Raw genomic sequence first — 20,333 nt, forward strand, 5'->3', positions numbered from 1 at the left:
ACTTCACCCACTGTTGATGGATCTTCACCAAAATTGGTATGAGGTTCATTATGTCCATGCAGGGGTACATACAGATTTTCATTTTTGCAGTTTTTATGAGCGTCTTTGCATTTTTTTTACCACTACTTCACCCCCTGTTGATGGATCTTCACCAAATTTGGCATGAAGGTTTGTTTGATATTATGCCGAGATACATGCAAACTTGAAGTTTCACATTTTGCATTTTTCAGTTTTTATAGGCATTTTTTAAAATTACATATAAGGGAAGCAACTGTTCATGTCTTGAGATAACCTTTTGTTAATCATGAATTTACATAACTTCCAACCAGGGGATGGATACTCCAGCTAGAACACATAAAATTAATGCCAATATGTTTAAATGACCTTATTAAAAACAAAAAATAATTATTGGAAATTTCAAACAATATTTTGAATTTTTTCTTCTTTATATTTATGTAATATATTTTTTGTATTTACCACAAAACATTTTAATAAATAATTATATTTAATGTTTTTGTTATTAAATCCATTAAATATTAATTTTTGTATCAATATTTGAATGCTAATAATGAAATAATGTAATTTATTACAAATTTTACAGAATATGAGCAATTGTTAAGTTATAGTACTTATAACGGAAGAATATGATAAATTACTATTAGAAGAAGGTAGACCATATATAGAAGGATAATTTTTTTTTTTTTTATCCATAACATTTAAATTAATATTGTGATCTATTATTTTAATTCCTACATCTAAACAATGTGCTTCTACTTCAGAAATTGAAGTGTTTTCAATTTAAAATTCTACTGGATAAATAATGTTAAGTAGAATTATTTATCCCAGGGTTATTTATACTAATTAAGTCATCAATATATACAAATATATGTGCTATATACACACTTGCACAAATAATAAACAAATGGGTATGAAAGTAATTTTACAACACTACTTTAGGCATAGCTATTACACTTATCAAGTACATTAAAGTGCAAAGGTGAAGGTCAACAAAATTGTATTGCAGTTTTGTGGCATTAAATTTTAATGATAAAGCTTTATATTTCATTTATTTGTGTAGAAAATCTTTAGGTGTGTTATATTCTGATATGATTACTTATCTCCTCTCACAGTTACAGCTATTCTCAACTTGACTGCACTCTAGTGCACAAATTTTTGCTTGCCACTAGCCCTGAACTCCTACCTAATTCCACTTGTATACCATGTGGTTCAGCTGTGTTAAAGCAGGCAATTTAGTCTTGATATCATAGGTATGTTGTGTTTTGTCTTTATTACTCATGTCATTTGATGCCTCACACTGCCTTATTAACTGCAGCACCAGGTTCTGAGTTTTTGATTTACCCCTTTGCCTGATTTTGGGGTTCATGCCAAATGTTTTAGAGATCAATTATGTGTGGGGGTTATTATGCCGTGCCCCCCATGTACTGCAGAGGTTCATGCACTTGCATATCATTATTCAATAAGTCCTTTCTTGATGGACAGCAACATGGCTTCATTAGTTGTCATCCATTCACTTGTTGTCTGAGGGTTGTCGCTCTCCCAAGGGTTTTTCAGTGGAAGCCTGTACCCTTCTACTTCAGATTGTCTTCGTCCGCCCTTTCCCTCCACACTTGGCTCCTGTATTTCTGGGCTCTCTTGGGTCAGGAGGCTTTGTTGAAACATCTGCATCTACCCCCGACTTCCTTGTGAGATCTTCTATCAGCCCCTTTTCAGAGATATACGATCTTTGGTGGGCTTCAAGACATCTTGGAGTCTCATACTGAATCTGCTAGATTGCACACTTCCCTTATTTCCCAACCTCCTCCTCCATTGCCTGTTTTCCATCCTCCTCCTTCCACTAATTTACCAGTTCCTCCTTCCCAGACCATGTCAACATGTCATACCATTGTTCACTAATGCCCTGTATCATATCAGCATTACCAGTGACTACCCTATGGATTTGGGTCCTGTGTGAGCCAGGTTTTCTCATTTTTCAGAAGTGTGTTACATTTTAACCACTGACCCTTGCGTCATTCAAGTTCTGTCAGAAAGACTATCCCTCCTTTTCCTCACACCTCCTACCTTAGCCCCTGTCCCAGTTCCTCTCCCCTTAAGATTCTGTTTTACTATACACAGGAACTTGGTATCTCCTTCTATGATTCATTCTGTCAACTCAGTGGTTGTCTCTTATATCACCAGTCCAGGAAGCATTTGCCATTGGTCTTAGGATGAGTTAAGTCTTCACATCAACCTTTTGGTACTCCTTGCTGTTCATGGGGCGATGGTTCATTTTCTGTCATCTCAGTGGGGCGTGACAGTTATGATTCATTCTGTCAACTCATGTTGTGGTTCAAGTCCTTCTCATCAAGGGTGTCATTGAACAGGTTTCGTCTGTGCTTCCTGTGTTCTTTTCCTATTTATTTTTGTCATCTCCAAGAAGACCTGGGATTGTGTCTTGTGATCGATCTCTCCCATCTGAATTGTCATGCCTCAATTCACCATAGACCCCTATCTATCTCACAGATAGGCCTTTCTTCTAGAACTTTGGATGACGAGATTCAATGTTTGTCCGATGTTTATCATTACATCCCTATTGCTCGAGCTTCACATCATTTTGTATGTTTCATCCATGAAGATCACGTTTATTAATTCTGAGCTCTTCCTTTTGGGCTGACATCATTACCCTATGCTTTCTGTTGGGTGGTCTAGTCATTTGCTCAATTCTTTCATTCTTGCGGGCTCAATTTCCATCATTTTATGAATGACTCGCTCCTTCTGGCTCCATCCTTTGCAGAGTCTTCCTCACACACCCAACTTCTCCTCAAAGAAGTTAATCAGATGAGTTGGCTTATCCAGGTGGAGAAGTCCATTATCCACCCCACTCATTATGTTGTTCATGTGGGGTGTTTTTCAGTGGACATCTCAGTGGAGCCCAGCTTTCTCTTCTTCATCTGCAATCCATGGAGTTTTTAGTTCAGAGGACACTATCAGCACCTTCTCTCCCTGCATGAGAGGTTCTGCTTTTTTTGGGGGGTCTTGGGCAACACTGGAGGCTCTTATCCCTCTGGGCCAAGTCCACATGCATTCCTCAACCCCAAGTATTCTGATGGCTATGTTCTCAGTTGGATACTCCCCAAATGGGTGCATTTGCCTCTCAATTTAATGCCAAGCTTATTCTCTTTTGGTCCCCAGTTTCACATCCTTTGGTTTTGGCTGTGAATGCATTCAGTCAGGAATGGAAGGACCTTTCCTTTATGCATACCCTAGTATCTGTCTTCTACTTTGAGTAATTTCTCTCATCCAATCCACCCGATGGTGGGTCTTTCTGGTGTCTCCTTTCTGTCCAGCTCGACCATGGGTTCTGTACCTCTTCCTTCTCCTGTTTCCTTCTCTGGCAACCTCATTCAGGGGTGCTTTATTTCTCCATTCCCACACTTTGGCTTCTTGTGTAGCTTTTGCCTGGTCCATTGTGAAGGGATTGGGACTATCTACACACTGTCTCACACCGTCCTGTCCTCATCCACGCCTGTGTATCAATGGGAGTGGAAAATATTCTTACATTAGTGTATGTGGCATGAATTCTCCCCTTTCCTCAGATATCTGTTTTTACATGGTTGTTTGACAAGGATCTGTACTTTTCAACCATTATGGGCTATAAGGTGGTCCTGTCATCTCCCTTCGTTTTTCCCGTTTGTCATGTGATTTTCTCTTCAATTATTTCCCTTCCTTCCATATCCCATAATTACTCCTTCTCTGATCCAGATCATTTCCTGTGTCCGGTCCATGCTTTTTTGGTGTTACGTGTCATGCACAGCATGCTTTCTGTGGCTCTTGCTCCCGTTTGTTTATCCATTGGAATCCATCCATTTCATAAAAAATTCTATCACCCTTACAGGTTGGGTTTGTCAGGTTATCCATATTGCATATTCCTCCCTCTCTCCTGAACCTTGTTCTGTGTATCATCCCATATAATCCATCACCTCCCAATGTTTTTGGCTGTTCATTTCTGTCATTCATTGGAGGAGATTATCCAGGCCAGCATGTGGACCACTCCCTACGTCTTTGTGTCATGCTACTTCCACCATCTGGTGGTTTCCTGCTCATCTTCCCCCTGTAGCTGTTCTCCATACATTGGTACAACTCTGAGAGGGTAAGTTATTTTTGTTTCTTTTTCTTTCAGCAGCCTACTTAACATGTTATGGATCCCATTCTGTGGTGAGTGGTGCCTGTCCAGGTATACTGATATCCAATATCTGCACTGTGAGATCTATAAGGTCTATCATGCTCACTGTTGAGATTGGGTATTCCACAAGACCACTTGCAGGTTCTTCTTCTGTATATTGAATTCCCAATGGCATTTGATTTTGGACTGGAATTGACTCTCCACATTTCATTTCCATGTTCTTGATGTTATGCGGACCACTCCCTACGTCTTTGTGTTATGCTACTTCCACCATCTGGTGGTTTCCTGCTCATCTTCCCCCTGTAGCTGTTCTCCATACATTGGTACAACTCTGAGTGGGTAAGGTATTTTTGTTTCTTTTTCTTTCAGCAGCCTACTTAACATGTTATGGATCCCGTTCTGTGGTGAGTGGTGCCTGTCCAGGTATACTGATATCCAATATCTGCACTGTGAGATCTATAAGGTCTATCATGCTCACTGTTGAGATTGGGTGTTCCACAAGACCACTTGCAGGTTCTTCTTCTCAGTATATTGAATTCCCAATGGCATTTGATTTTGGACTGGAATTGACTCTCCACATTGCATTTCCATGTTCTTGATGTTATCCGCATGAACATTCATGGGATTTGTTGTTCCAGGTTGTGTTGGATTTATAAACATGTTGGTTAGGTTCTCAGAATGGAGGCACTCGAGGGATGATTACTTGAGGACCCTTATTCTGCCAGGGGCAGGTCCAGCTGACTTCCTCCCAGTGCCACTTGTCTGGCCTGGAGTTGAACTTCTGATTACAATCCAACACCCCCTAGCCATTCTACACACATTCCTCTACCTTTTGGATTTGGGATAGATCTCTTGTTCTGCCCTTTGATTGTGACACAACACTAGTTGGCTCCACTTGGATGAAGAGTATACCTGGTTCAAATGTGGTGTGGTCTCCCACAGGTGTGTTTCTTGTAGATAAAGGTGGCATACTCAACGGGTGATCTTCAGATGCTTTTGAATGGCACTTATCTATGTAATTTTACACCAGTCCCTCCACCTTCTCATTGTGGGATTCTAGCTGTAACTGTGAGAGGAAGTAAGTAATCATATTAGAAGTTAATATTTTCCTACACTGAAAATATATTTCTGATAGATACTTTCCTCCTCTCAAACTTCCCACCCGTTGTCCCCACTTCCAATGTTGTTTTTCATGCCTAATCTTGAAGTGAAGACTGGGTTCAACTGCATAGAAGAAGTCAGTTGTAGTAGGAGGGTGGGTTGCACTCCTGTTGGTGCAGGGTTGTGTATGCTAACTTGCATGCTTAAATGCAGCTGGAATTAGGTTGAAGTTCAAGGATAGTGGCTAGTAAACATTTGTGCACAAAAGGGCAGTAAAATCGAGAATAGTGTAACTGTGACATGAGGTAAGTATCTATTGGTAATATATTTTAAGTGTAGGAAAATATTAACATTTGGGGCACAAGATTAAAAAAACTGTATTTTACCTTTCTTGTGTCTCAGGTCCTTCACCTGTAATTGCATCAACCAGTTCTTTTTACATCTCTGTTGGATGTGCAAGTGTTTTAATTGTTGTAATGACAGCAGTAGCAACAACTTGCTACATACGGAGCCAAAATGCACGCAGGAGACACACTGCCAAGTAAGTTAGTGTTTGAAATATTTAATTTCAAGGACTTTCCATTTTCAAACCTCTTATGTAGTCTTAATTCTTGTATGCTAAGGGTTTCTGAATCAGAAGCCTTTATTTCTTCAATCATATGTATATACGTGTATGTATATAAAATCTGTTTTTATTATTTAGGTTCAATAAGGTTTTCTGGTTCTTTAGCTCATTTACAAAACTATATTTGCTGTGTATTTATATCTTACATTTTAAAAAATGAGAAGTGTCTACAGTAAATAGTGTGTTTGGACATAATTTAGCATTTTATGTTTTATTTTGGTAGTTTGTAGTTACTTAGGATGGCTTCTTACTTGTTTTAAAATTCAATCTTGTTTTGTAAACTCTTCAGAAAGTCTTCTTACTTGTTAAGGCTTACAGAAATGTTTCATTAGTCTTTCTAAAAGTTTCTGTAAGAAAGTACAGGCTCAAACAGTATTTTGGGGCTAAATCATTAATAAGTTTTACTTGAAAGAATTCAATTATCCATAAAAAATTAAAATAATAATCAAATTACAAGGGGTGATTAAACTTTATGTCTTTAGCAATAACAAAAACTTTCATTGTTAAATCTTCATTAAGGCTTTAAATATATCAGTTTGAGGTTTCTAGTTAACTAAAGATCAAGGAAGTAAAAGGGCTAGCATGTGATAATTCCATAACAGATCTGGAAATAGTTGATGTAAAGTGGCCATTTGCAGATTATTAAGACTGGGAGCTGAGAATGTTAATCATGACTGAATTTATGGAATCTATAACAAATATAACTTTATGCTTTTTTCTAATAATTATAGTCTTGAATCATTATAAGGATGAAAAGAATATTGTTATAATCAACTTATGTAAACTTACATAATTAGTACAAAAGTGATGGTAAGCTTATGATTTTCTTTCCCATTTCTAAAGTGATGTGTAGTCCATGAAAACAATACAACTATTCTTCATTCTTGAAACTAATCTAACCAAGTAACAATTTGACATTGTTAATTGTATTCTGGAGTAACAGCTGTTATTCACACAAAGGACATTTTACAGTATATTTATTTACATAAAAACTGTCACTTATGAATTAAAACACAAGATAAATATATCATAACTTCACTTAGGTATTACCTACACTCCAAGGAAAAATGGTACAAAAACTTGACCAGACCAAGAAAGTATAAGGTCTCTGGAATGATCATTGTTGCATATAACTTAAGTCTGACGAGAGGATTAAAACAAGCTGATGATTACAAAGAACAGAACATCTGCATAGAAAAGTTTGAAAACAAATATTCATGAATAAAGATACATCTGCATGTTACTTTCTAAATACTCATCTTAACCACAACATAAAAACCAAACTAAATATATATAGCCTCTCATAGCCACATGTAAGTTAAAATAACTTAAACTACCTTTGAGAAAAGTACCTAAATCTGGTATTTTAATTTTGCTGTTAGTATTCAAGTTTGCATTTCTTGATAATGAAACATAGCATCTCTAGGTAGATTTATTACAAACCCTAATAACACAGGCCTGCAATGGTTTTATTGTCTTGATATTTTTACATGTTCTACAGTAATTCCTATACACTGAATCCAAAAATGATATCCATTTTTCTCCATCACATACAGATTTTTCACAAAACATCATAATGCAATACATAAAAGAAAGATCACAACATGTAGTTTTATGACTAAAAGACATGGATTTCACCAAAAAAATCAGGATGAATGAGGATGCATATTTGTTTGACATCAATGTTCTTCTATTTTCTTCAGTTTGTTTGTATTTTTGTTAACAAACATAATAATAAAAAATGTTCATTGTGGTAGACATTTATTTATTTCATTCTAAGGTTATTATTCCTAAGAATAAATTATTTGTTATCTCTAAATTTGTGTGTTCTGGCTGTGTGGAGGGCAATGTAGGCTCTGCCACTGGATGGTTATTTACTTGTATAAAAAAACAACAACAAATTTCTAGAAATCCTGAGAACTTAAAAAGGAAATGGATTGACAATATGCAGCATCACTGTCACAAATGTCATCTTTGCAATAAGTAGTAGAGGTGGAAAAACAATAACTGAGGATCCAAGAAAGTCTGGTGCTTTTTAAATTGGAATCCATTTTAAAGAAACAGAATTTAGCACATTTGCTTCACTTCAAACTAAGATTATTATAAATGTTGAATGACTAAAATTTCCTTTAGAACCATAGAACCATAGAACCTGAAAGATAATTATGAAAAATATTACTTCAAGAAAGGACTTTAGAAATACATTTATTAAGTAACAAAGAAAAAAAAGAAAATGTTGTGACTTATCATTTTTCCAGAAGTCTAAATTAATGGTTGCATATTGTAGTGGTACTGTTCACCTTTCAAATGTTTACTTGGATGGCAAAACGTTTTAGATTGCATTTGCTTGGTGAGTTGAAGATGACAGTTTGAACTATTGTAAGCAAGATTTTCATCACTGACGGCTTGATGAAGGCCTATTCTAGCATCTTGAATCATTGTTCTCAACTCTATAGGCAGATGCAGTCCATAAAAATTTCAAATCCAGTGCAGTTTCCTCTGCCTAAACATTCTCTCAAACAATAACAAATGTTTACTTACCTTTTGCTAGAGAATGGGATTCTTCTTGCAAGTGTTTTGTAGGTTAAACTGAAATTAATGTTATTTTTCTAAGAAACTTTGTCATTTCATGATTATGTGGCTATTGCAGGTTGTGTTAGTTGTTTTCATATTTTTGCATGATACCCATACCTTGTATATTGATTCTTAGTTGATAAAACTTTACATCCTATTGTGAATCTAAAGTATGTGTCTTAGTACATAATAAGCACAGCAGTATAGTCAGAAAATTATTGTCTCATACTCATGCCTTATATCTTCTGACAGTATTAGAGATACAATGAATGTGCATTAGGAGAGTTTATTTTATGACTTAAAATGTTATCTTGTAGGTTCCTTAAACAATATTTTTCATTTTCTGAATAATATGTGAAAACTTGTGTGGGTAATAATAATTTGTCTTACTTAACTTAGAAAAATATTCTTAATGTATGTCAGATATAAAAGACTGTTTAATGTAGGTAGTATTATTAATTAATTTGTTTTGTGTTTGTAATTCATTGATGTTGAGGCTATAGAGATTTCTAGAAGGCCTAAGTGATAGACGTATAAATAGCTGCAACCAGACAAACAGAAACAGAGGGAAAGTAAAAAGTAACGTCACAGGAAAAATAAGTTTGGAGAGAGAGAAAAGTTAGAAAACACAAAATTAACTGTCATATGAGTGAAAAGCCCAACGGTTGATATGTTAGAGGTTAGAGTGAGATTAATAGTTTGAAAGAGATAAGGAGAATAATTTATCTTGTCAAATGGTGTTTTAAGCTAATTGAACCTGCCTGTGTGGACTTTGATAAAAAGCAGATGATTATTTGGAAGCACAAAAAAAGCAGACGATTATTGAAAGTACAGGATACAACTGCAAAAACTCACATGACAGCATAAGTGAATTATATACGGATACTATTGTGAAAAAAATAGAGAAAATTTGATCGGTTGTCAACTGAATTCTAAAGCAATTGAGTTTGATTAAATGGACTTTTGACAAGAAGAAGAGAATTGTATAGTGTTTAAGATACAACTATGATCACCATAGTATAAAGAATTTTGTATGTACGTTGAACTTGTTTTTAAAATATATATATATATATTATTTTAAAAAACAAGTGGAGTGCATGCTGTTTGTTTTTTGTAAAATTTTTTGCCAACAAGTCACAGACACTTACTGTAGAAGAATCCTTAGCCCAACACATCCAAATACTTACTTTACTACATACTACTAAAAAAAGTAAGTTTCTGACAATGTACAATTTTTTTTTCCACTTGTAAGTTACTATTATTATTTATTGAATGCTTAACATCTCATTAGGTATGATATTAGAAAATTTTCTGCTTTATCTTTGTTGCCAACAGCTACAGAAGAGATTCACCAAGGAATGTTTCCTCTCAATGCCAGACCTTCTTGCGGGTAGACACACCAAACAATGCAAACACAGTAGAAAGTGAGTTTCTTAGTTCAGACATATAGTTGTTAAATTCAGTTTTTTTATAAAGTCAATACCAGTTCATTCAATTATGATTTAGGTATATAATGTAAATATATATTTTGTGTAATTTAATTTCATTACTAATATTGTTTAAATTAATATATTTCCTGACTAGAACAAAACTTTAATTATGTTTACTCCTTTATTTTCAGACTATTCTAGTTTTCAACGCCTGCCTTCTTTGTCAGTTAATGCACCAGTACAAGTAAACAATCTGCGAGCATCTGAACTCACAGAAAAGATTCGTGAGATAGATGTTGAAAGGAAAAGAATAATTTTACATGAGAAACTACAAGAAGGTAAAATTTTCAGGATGTGTCTAATGACCGTGGACTTTAATTCACAATATTTTATTACACGAAAACTACAAATAGGTAAAAATTGTTCATGATTGTATTTTAAGGGCAAAAATAAGGAAAATATTTATATACCTTTTCACAGCTTTCTCAATATTGGTCTACTGCAGGAGGACTTTTTCTGGTCTTTTCACAACTTTTGAACTCTATGATCTGATAGATGGCTTTGTGATGGGCTTACCTTCACATCCCTATGTGTATTCACCACTGTTTTTCTTGGTTATTTGAGGAAACTACAAATCCACAGGGTAGATTTCTTGGCCAATCATATTGCGAGGTGTACAATAATTTTATCTGTTCATGCCAGTCAGGTGCCATGGCCAACTCTCCAATATCTGCAACTTTGAGGCTTAGGTTTCGTGGAAGTATGTGTAACTACCTGGAAAACTATGAAATTTTGAGCTTACCTTATCAAGGACTTTATTGGAATGCAATCACTTTTTCTTTACCTGTAATAACAAATATACCTGGAATGCAATCACTTTTTCTTTACCTGTAATAACAAATATACCTGGAATGCTCCCTTACCTACAAAAATCCACAATATCCCAATTGGCTCAGATACTGGGTGCTAAACTAATAACTTTACTTATCACACTGAAGACTTGAGCTTGAAAGGGTGTGAGAATAGAGAGAGCTAAGCATTTTATACAAACTTACTTGCATCTCAGAGCATGGGTACTATCCATATCACGGTTGGTCATTCCAATAGAAAAATAATGGAAGATTTATTCTTAAGGTATCACTTAATCTGCCAGTGTAAAATATCATTATCCACTTCTACATAGCATTTCCCTTTACAGGAGGATCCCCATCACACTGAATATATGCTTGCTTTATCAGCTGTGGGGGCCATTATAAGGTGTTGGTCAATCCCACTATTTGTTGGTAAAAGAATAGCCCAAGAGTTTGTAGTGGATGGTGTTGACTAGCTGTCTTCCTTCTTTTCTATCACTACTAAATTAGGGACAGCTAGTGAAGATAGCCACTGTGTATCTTTGTGCAAAACTCAAAACAAACCAAACCTTTTACAGGAATCTTTCCCTCAAGAAAGTGCATGTTATGCCCTGGTTGAATGACCCAGTTAAGTAGGTAATTAAGGTGAAGAAGAATTTAAATACTTCCTTGACTGACATTCTGTATTGAAATTTCCCACTGTATTTATAAACATTTTAAACATTAATATTAAATAATGGAGTAGTAAACATGTCATATGCATTCATACTACCTATGTATGCTAAAGTTTAATACGTTATTTTTAGCATATTTTTGATACTTAAAAAGTGTTAAAATTGTATTTGCAAATTTAATTAACCTTACTAAGGTTAAAACTCCTTGTAAAATACACTATAAACCAAGTATATTACCATTTGCATGCCTTTACTATAAAGTAAATATTGCTGATAAAAAGTATGATCTTACAATACAATGAAAAAGTTTTACCTCACAAAACATTCTTAAGAAAAATTACCTTGCAGTACATTCTTTCTGAAGAAGTATTATCTTACAATATTCAGTGATAATCTTTTGTTTGTACATCATAATGATTCCTTATCAGAAGTTATTTTGAATTGCTTTAACTTATGTTTAAAATATCTTATATTAATGATTTTGTTTTGTATAAACAGTTGATTAAATTTGAATGGTATGATATAATGCATGATTTTTCATAAAGGTATATTTATAGACGACCAACTGGCAGAAACTAATTATACATCTAACAGCTAACTTACACTTGTAACCATTGATTAATTAATTTTTCTGTTACATCCTAATGCACAAAATGATTACTTATACTACAAGTTTTCTCCTGATTAATTTTATTGAAAATACCGAAGACCAGTGTTAAAACAATACTTTTTTTTCAGAAACACACTGTCAAATATTGTTAAAAATACTTTATTAAAAAATATAATCAGAGTTAAGAAGTTACTCAGAACACATTAAGTACTAAAAGTACATGTTTAATTATACTTTTGAAGATCATATCATATGTTACATAATTAAGCCAAAATTTACTTGAAATTAATTAGTATAATAACATTAAAAAGCCAATGCTTTTTTGATTTAATTGAGCTCTCAAAGTCTTTGGCCACAAGTTATTATTTAAGAAAAAATGAATTATGTAAATATTTTTTCCTTTAGTAATTTGGAGCAAAGCAAAAACAAATTACTCTTAGAAAGGTTTTGAGATTTTAATTTGACTTTTAATAATTAATGAGTGTTAGAATACTTAAATACGTTTTGTGTAAAAAACTTAATTGATTTTCATGTGGAGTGATGGTAAATTAAAACCAACTGCAAAGTTCTATTTTTTGTCAATTTTAATATCTATATTCTTGTTAATTCAAAGGAACATTTGGCCAAATTTACCATGGGGTGTTGATAGATGATGGAAATTGCATGAAACAGGCAACATTTGTGAAAACTGTGTCTGGTAAGTTCTGAACCATAGTGAATAGTTAGCTTGTAATTTAGAATTCCTCAGAACAATATCTAAGTTATGAAACTCAAAGTGTGTGACCCAAAATTGACAACTTCTAGAAATATAAGTTTTTGACTTCACTACCTCAGTGAGATGTTAAAACCATGGGTGCACACCTATTGAAGTGATTGAGCAGCTAAGAACTTTTTAAACAATGTCCATTCTCCAGTACTTAATGTTTAATTATATATCAGACACTAAACCTCCAAAACACTTGAAACTGCATAGAATCATTTCAAAATGTCTCATAATGCTTCAAATGAACAATACCTTTCTTTGCCTTGTGCTTTTGGCTTTATAACTATTCTTGTAACAGAACTATCATTATCGTTGTTTCATAAATGTTGACACCACTTTTTATTTCCAGAGCAGGCATCTAAAGACCAAATCTCACTGCTTCTATTTGAAGGAATGAGAATGTATGGAACAAATCATAAGAATGTGTTACCAATCATCGCCATATGTATGGATAATGTGCAGCACCCTCTTTTGGTCTACCCATTCATGAACCAAGGAAATCTAAAGCTCTTTCTTCAAAAGTGCAGGTTTTCAGTTGAAGGCCACTTTCATGTAAGCTAAAATAACTTACAAAATCTAAGCCTTTTTTTTTTAGGAGGGCATTTTTTTAGCTCAATCCCCATGGTAAATCTAATGATAGAAGAAGTCTAAATTATATTAAAATTAAAAATTCAGTAATTAAATAAGGGAACAAAAACTATTCAAGTAAACTTGGTCACTTTCACAGACTCTTCTTACCCAAGACCTTGTTGGCATGGCAATCCAGATTGTACAAGGAATGATTTATCTTCACAAGAAGAAGATTATTCATGGTGACCTAGCCACCAGGAACTGTGTGTAAGTAACAGATTTGTTTTCTCTGAAGTGAACTATTATCAATTTAAATTACTATGCTTGTAAAAACAAAATAGGATTTTACTTTCAACTTATGCTTCCATCTTCTAAAGTAACATAGCAGCTCTCAGGGAAGACTGTAAACTTATTTCTCTATTCTGTTTAACACTGCAGGAATAATTGATAACATATATTGAAAATACTCATATTAATTGAATATTAATATAATAGTGACCTAAACTGAAAATCTAACAGATACTTGGCAAAACATTCAATTGGTCAAGTCTAAAACTCTTTCTAGAAGCATATCTATAGTACAAAATAGATTCCTATTTGATTTAAACAACAGCATGATAATTACTGGTAGCCTGAAAGAAAACTACTTCAAGAATTAATAAAATGAAAAATGTTAAATTGTTTATTAGCCCTTTTTATATTGTTTTTCAACAGCTGTTACTCTAACACTAATGTGTTATTACTTAGTACTATAGTCATGACAATCACTGCATTCAGCACTAGAATATTGTACATCCTACCATGTGATCACATGGCAATTTGAAAAGGAATACTGTCCATTGTCATCACTGAAACTCAATTATCCCTATCTTTAATCTGTATGTGCTCTTGTTCAAAGTTTATTATTGATTCAGTTGACTTTTTAAGAGTATCAACTCCTTATTGATGTATTGTTTCTTAATTTCAGAGTGGATGACAGGTTACACGTGAAGATAACAGACAATGCTCTTTCTCGTGATCTATTTTCAAGTGACTACCACTGTCTTGGTGACAATGAAAACAGGCCCATTAAGTGGCTTGCACTAGAGAGCTTACTAAAGAAAGAATTTTCTGTAGCAAGTGATGTTGTAAGTAGTCAAGATTTTATTGTGTCCTGCACAAGATGCCCACAAACAATAGATGTTTTAAACAACATTGTTTTTTTAAAGTTTTGGTGGAAAAAATTTGTTAAGGGCAGCTTATATAAATAAGCTTATTTATCAGCCTTGTTGTAAAATAGTTCAGATATATCTTATTTGTCTCGTGTAATTTCACGTAAATACCATTCATGTGATTTTTTAAGTAATCATTAAAATTATGGACACAAACATACACATTTTTATTTCATACAAATATAAAGTTTTCAAATATTTTAGTTTTGTAATTGCAATGTTTTTATTTTCAAACATGCTGCTAATGAGCTGTAGAACTGGGTATTTTTGTAATCAAGTTATTACACTATTTTAGTTAGTTTATTTCCATGCATATTCATATTTTTATTTCAGTGGTCATTTGGGGTCACTTTGTGGGAACTAATGACCCTTGGCCACCAGCCTTACATAGATATAGATCCCTTTGAAATGGGAGCATCACTTCAAGATGGCTATAGACTTTCTCAGCCTATCAACTGTCCTGATAAGCTGTGAGTGTAGACTTTTTTTCAGACAATATCTTGTTATAATATACTCCAGTATAAAACATGAACAGTGCCAATTACAAGTTTTGCTGGAATTATAATGTAATTGAAAATACTGAAATAATATTTTTTCAGTAAATATTTTCTTTTTGGAGTCTTGCATAAGTGTAAATTTATTTTTAATATTAGTTAATACCCTGAATAATTCTTATACATAGTACCATCAACTAATGCAAATTTTGTCGAGTTTTGTATCACATTCTGTGTTTTAGTAGTATATTGGTAAGAGGTGTTTCACTTTATGATTACCATTAACAAGCCAGTTACATTAATAAAATGATGACACTATTAGGCAATTATAAATGCCATGTAGACTAGTAACAAGCCAGAATTAACAATATGTATTCTTTGAACTAGTCGCCAGCTGTATATTTAGAATTAGGCAGTTGTAGTTAACAGTAAATGCCATGTAAACTAGTAACAAGCCAGAGTTGAATAATAAATACCCTGTGAACTAATAGCCAGCAGTATTTGTAGAATTAGGTAGTTATAACTAACAATAAATGCCATGTAAACTGTATAAGCCAAAGCATTAACAACGTAGTTAAAGTTGCTAATTAAGGCTTCTTTCAAAATTAGTTTATATTAGTTTTCATTGGCATTTCTTATTTTAAAAAATTGAATAAAATTATACACTAATCAGACTATATGATTAATGATGCCATATAAAATAATCATAATGGTATTTATTCAACTTACACAAATTGTATTTATTGGGCATCATAAAAATATTGTATAGAACAACAAGATTTCACACTAATTCTTTAACTCCATTATTGCAGGTATGAGTTGATGACCCTCTGTTGGGTATCTGCACCTGAGAAAAGGCCCAGTTTTTCCAAGTTATTTGTATTTTTTCAAGATTTTTACAATGACTTAGGACTTTATGTTTGATTACTTTTATAGACATGCATAAATTAAATATGACAATGGAAAAAGTGGTATCAAAGAAACTCATGATGAAATGTAATTTTATGATAACCTTCACACAGTGTGCTAGTACTCTTTGGCATCCAGTGCTCTTGTCAACAAGTGCAATGAGTGATATTAGGAAAGATATTTCTCCAGCCAACACAAATCGTCTTTTATGGGCCAGTGATGAGTTTGTGGATTTATGGTGCTTAAATCCAGGGTTTGCTTTGCAATGGTGAACAGTGTGCAAATATTACTTTGTATAGCTTTGCGGTCAATATCAACAAGCAACACAAATTAGCATGAAATGAAGCAAACAGTTTAAATAAGATCAGGATAAGTGTGAAGAACTGTGTTGCTTTTTGCTACAAAAATGATCTCTCATTGGGTGTTAAAAATAAGAATAAATCAGTTTGGTTGTCAAGTGGAAGTTTGTAACTGCTGTAATTCATTAAAAGAAAGAGCTTACATTGTATTTAATATGAAATTAAATGTTCCAAACCTATAAAGAATGTTTCAAGAGAGCTGAGTATTCTTGACGAGATATGGGAACTATTGAACAGGAGTGACACAGCATCATTTTATGTTTTCAGATCTTCCAGAAATGTTGATTGCCATTTTAATAAAACAACTATTTTGTTAAAGGATAGTCTTACCTGTTCATCTCTCTTAATCAGTTCAAATTAATGGAAAGCTAATTCAACATATCTATCTTTACAACCTTTTGTGAATAACAAGTAGTTACTTTTAAACTATTTCTATTCTGATATAAATGATACTATACTAAAAGTCCTGTTATTATGCCAAAGAAGAGAGGAATGAATGTATACTAAGTTTAAATTATCACGTTTATCTTTATATCAGTAAAGAGCATTACACATGCTGATCAGATCAATAAAGAGCATTTCACATGTTGATCAAATCATGCACAACCAAAATAGTGGAATGATCAGTGCCTCAGCTTTCACAGTTACAATAACTGACATCAAATCAAACATAAAAGACATTACCATGTAAAGACTCTAAAAGTGTTGAGTAAGATTTAACCCATTAACTGCGGATGACGGATATTTCCAACTTTGAAGTTCTACGGCTCAGCTGCAAATGATGGAAATATCCGTCAGTCGTACATATATAACTAGAACTCTATGCGAATGAAGAAAATTACCGTTTTATTGTGATTGATGGCAACTCAGTTTTATCTCACTCAGAAAACGGCAGCTGAGCTGCTCCTGCCGCAATTAATGGGTTAATCAATCTACACAAGTCATTAAAGACTGAATTGTAGGCATATCCACAGGAAGACTTCTACTACTTGAAATGTGGTAGACCAAATTAGTTTTAGGTGGCCCAACCTAAAAATAATCATATAAACAAATTAAATTATTCCATACAATATAACAGGAGTATGCGTTTATGTAATGTGCATAACTTACAATGTACTGCAAGTGTTTAAGTTCTTTTTTTTTATTACCTTTTCTTACAATCTAAATGAATCAGCCATGTGCAACACAAAATATACCCATTTTAAACTTGTAGATGGATTTTGATAGAGATATCTTTGAAACTTATATTTATTGAGCATTTGGAATCATATTGGAATATCCAGTTTGACTTCTTTATGAATGTATCTGATCAGAATAATTGTAATTAGTCTTTTGTTTGTAAGAATTATTCCATAAAAGCCCAATTTAAAGATTTAAAATTGTGTAGAAAGTGTAGTTTGTATTTTACTACTGGCCTTCTAGCATGATTAAAAAAGTATTTTTCAGTATTTAAATGCACTTGTAAGACATTTTAGATCATAATTAATAAAATTTCTGTTTGTGTTTTATACTGAAAGAATATCAGTGTTAAAAAATGGCTCTCAAACTCACAATCTATTACCATACACTGAATATTACATTATTGTTTCTATATGTGTGAAAAGTTTTACTACAGTATCCTTGACCTTGTGTAGAAGAAAACTGCTAGAAATGTAAATGGTTTATAATTATTGTTACACTGATATTGTGAATGTATACATTTTACAAAAATAAAAATTTAATTTTCCTCTTTGGTTCACAGATTTGGAGCAAGCTGCTCTTCTTTTTTTCTTTATGTTTTTCAAGTTGAAAAAATGTAAAACCCATTAACTATACAAAATATAAAATCAATAGCTATATTTGTGTTCATGCTATTTTTGTTTGGCATACAAAACAATTTAAATGTAAAGAATATACTGGCTCAATTAAAAAATCAGTTAAGATCTCAGAACAAATTTTTCTTGCCCCAGCTTGTTGAAAGGTTTTTTTAGTTGTAGTGCAGATACTGCTTTAATGCTAGTCAATGCTTGTTGATTGTTTATAACCAGAAAAACAGTAAAAGTTTGATACATATCATGTATATTATTTACAGTTATTATGGTATTTCATGGTGTTTCTATAAAAATATTCAAAAATGCTCAATGAAAAATTTTTTCTATATGTTACATACTATGCCAAATGTATAAAGACACACACATATGTATGTATATACATAAAAGAGCCATGTCATTTTCGTTTTGCATCTTACATTTTTTAATGTACTTTGAACAAGTTCAATTTGTCAAGAATTTTAACATATAGAAGTTTATTCAAGCACAAATTACTGAAGAATAAGATATGTTTATATTCTTTTATAACTGTAAAAACACTGTTCAAATGTTAATGTAAGTTTCAAATAAATTAGCATACAAAAAGCATGTAAATATATGAATTTTTTAGAAACACTTGGATAAAACTAATAACATTATTTTTGATCATAAGAAACTAATATTTCCTACAACCTACATTCACAAATATATGTATAAAAGTCAGTGCTGCCCACTTTATACTCTATTGGATATTTTACTTTTTCATACTTTTTCAATGCTTTATAATTATGGTCAATATTTTATATACAACTGCATTATAAAATGTTGAAAGAATAACTGTTGCATTATAATTACACATATTTCAAACATTATGTGCAACAATACATTTAGTAACAAGTATTTTTCTGGTGTATGAAGTGTGTACATTTGCTTTTTTTTCAATATGAAAATACACTAGTAGACAATTTGCAATTTTCTTAGGAAAAGATCTTCCAGTAGCTAGGTATGTATGGTAAGACAGATTTAATTTTTATATTGTTTTAACAGGAGAGGAACATTTTTGTGCTTTATTTGTACTTGTTTTTTTCAGAGTGCTTGGGTACTTTTTCTTTTAAAACTGACATGCAGCACTGATAAATGTTAAGATTCTTAAATTTATTATTAATCAAACATAATGGCCCCTATTTCCAAGCACAACATTCCAGCTCCACTTGGTCAGGGGTCATGGTAAACAGTTCTTCATAAGACAGTTCTGGTAATTATTTTGCCAGCTTCTCATAGTTTTAATTCCATTTCCAAGAAATTTCTGTTTTTCCAGCTACTGAAGCAACAGGAATGATTATGTGCTGTATTTGTAAAACCTGAAACAAAATTGAAGAGTTCACCAAATGATTGAGTTGTTGTTTTCATGTCACTAAAATCAAATATTTTTTCATCACTGTATTTCAAAGATTGCAACAAAAACGTATTAAGACATTTTACATCACTGAAGAAAACATGGAAGCACTGGAGAAATATACTCGTTCTTCCAGTAGCTAAACCAGACACATTCATAAATCATAACAACATTCATTTATAACATTTATTTGTACAATATTCTTAGATGAAAATTGTTTTTATAGCCCACACTTACCATATAGTGTGAAATAAAAAAAAAAGGAACAATGGAACACTAAGTAAAAACAAGGAACTTTTTAAGACACTGCTAATCTAATTTTACAAAAGTGCAAGTCAAACTTTATTAGTTACAATAAACAATACTATTTGATTGGATATCCCATCAATTATGAGAAATTCAAAATTTACTTTCTTTTACATATTCAATTTTGTTCAATACTGTTTCCTTTGCTTGAGTGGGTGATGATGATATTTTTGTTGTGGGAGAGTTCTCAGTTGACATTTCTTCAGGTTTCAGACTTGAAGATATCCTTAACTAAGTTATGTTACGACAGCGGAAGTCGCGCGACGTTGGGAGCATGCTCGCTGGAGTTTCTAAAAGGATCGTGACTTATCGGGGAACCTCAAGAATATCCCAGTATTTGCTAGACGCCCTCTTTTTTATTATATAAAGGCAGACAGATTGAAAATAGAGATAATTGAGTCAAGCGAGCAGTCAGCACCGTAAGTAAAATGTGTGAATCGCTGTGAATTATAGCGTGTGTTTATAAAATTAGTTAAGTTTAAAGTGACTGTAG

At 32.9% G+C, this 20,333-nt stretch overlaps 2 protein-coding genes across 2 annotated transcripts in view; one reads left to right on the forward strand and one right to left on the reverse strand.

The window, feature by feature from the left end:
• LOC106459087 (tyrosine-protein kinase RYK-like) overlaps positions 1-18,077 on the forward strand; it is a gene marked incomplete at its 5' end in the record, with an annotated part of 33,601 nt that extends 15,524 nt beyond the window's left edge. Inside the window, 9 exons of the mRNA XM_022385504.1 lie at positions 5,684-5,822; positions 9,816-9,904; positions 10,102-10,248; positions 12,659-12,742; positions 13,158-13,360; positions 13,536-13,645; positions 14,346-14,505; positions 14,923-15,059; positions 15,896-18,077. Coding sequence (XP_022241212.1) covers positions 5,684-5,822; positions 9,816-9,904; positions 10,102-10,248; positions 12,659-12,742; positions 13,158-13,360; positions 13,536-13,645; positions 14,346-14,505; positions 14,923-15,059; positions 15,896-16,007 — 1,181 coding nt within the window. The remainder of the gene's footprint in view (positions 1-5,683; positions 5,823-9,815; positions 9,905-10,101; positions 10,249-12,658; positions 12,743-13,157; positions 13,361-13,535; positions 13,646-14,345; positions 14,506-14,922; positions 15,060-15,895) is intronic.
• A 701-nt stretch (positions 18,078-18,778) lies between these two features.
• LOC111085693 (maltase-glucoamylase, intestinal-like) overlaps positions 18,779-20,333 on the reverse strand; it is a 39,126-nt gene continuing 37,571 nt past the window's right edge. The window contains exon 21 of the mRNA XM_022385505.1: positions 18,779-19,499. Within this exon, the coding sequence (XP_022241213.1) occupies positions 19,422-19,499 (78 nt within the window). The 3' untranslated portion in view covers positions 18,779-19,421. The remainder of the gene's footprint in view (positions 19,500-20,333) is intronic.

This window comes from Limulus polyphemus, unplaced genomic scaffold, assembly GCF_000517525.1.
Source record: "Limulus polyphemus unplaced genomic scaffold, Limulus_polyphemus-2.1.2 Scaffold557, whole genome shotgun sequence".
NCBI lineage: Eukaryota > Metazoa > Arthropoda > Merostomata > Xiphosura > Limulidae > Limulus > Limulus polyphemus.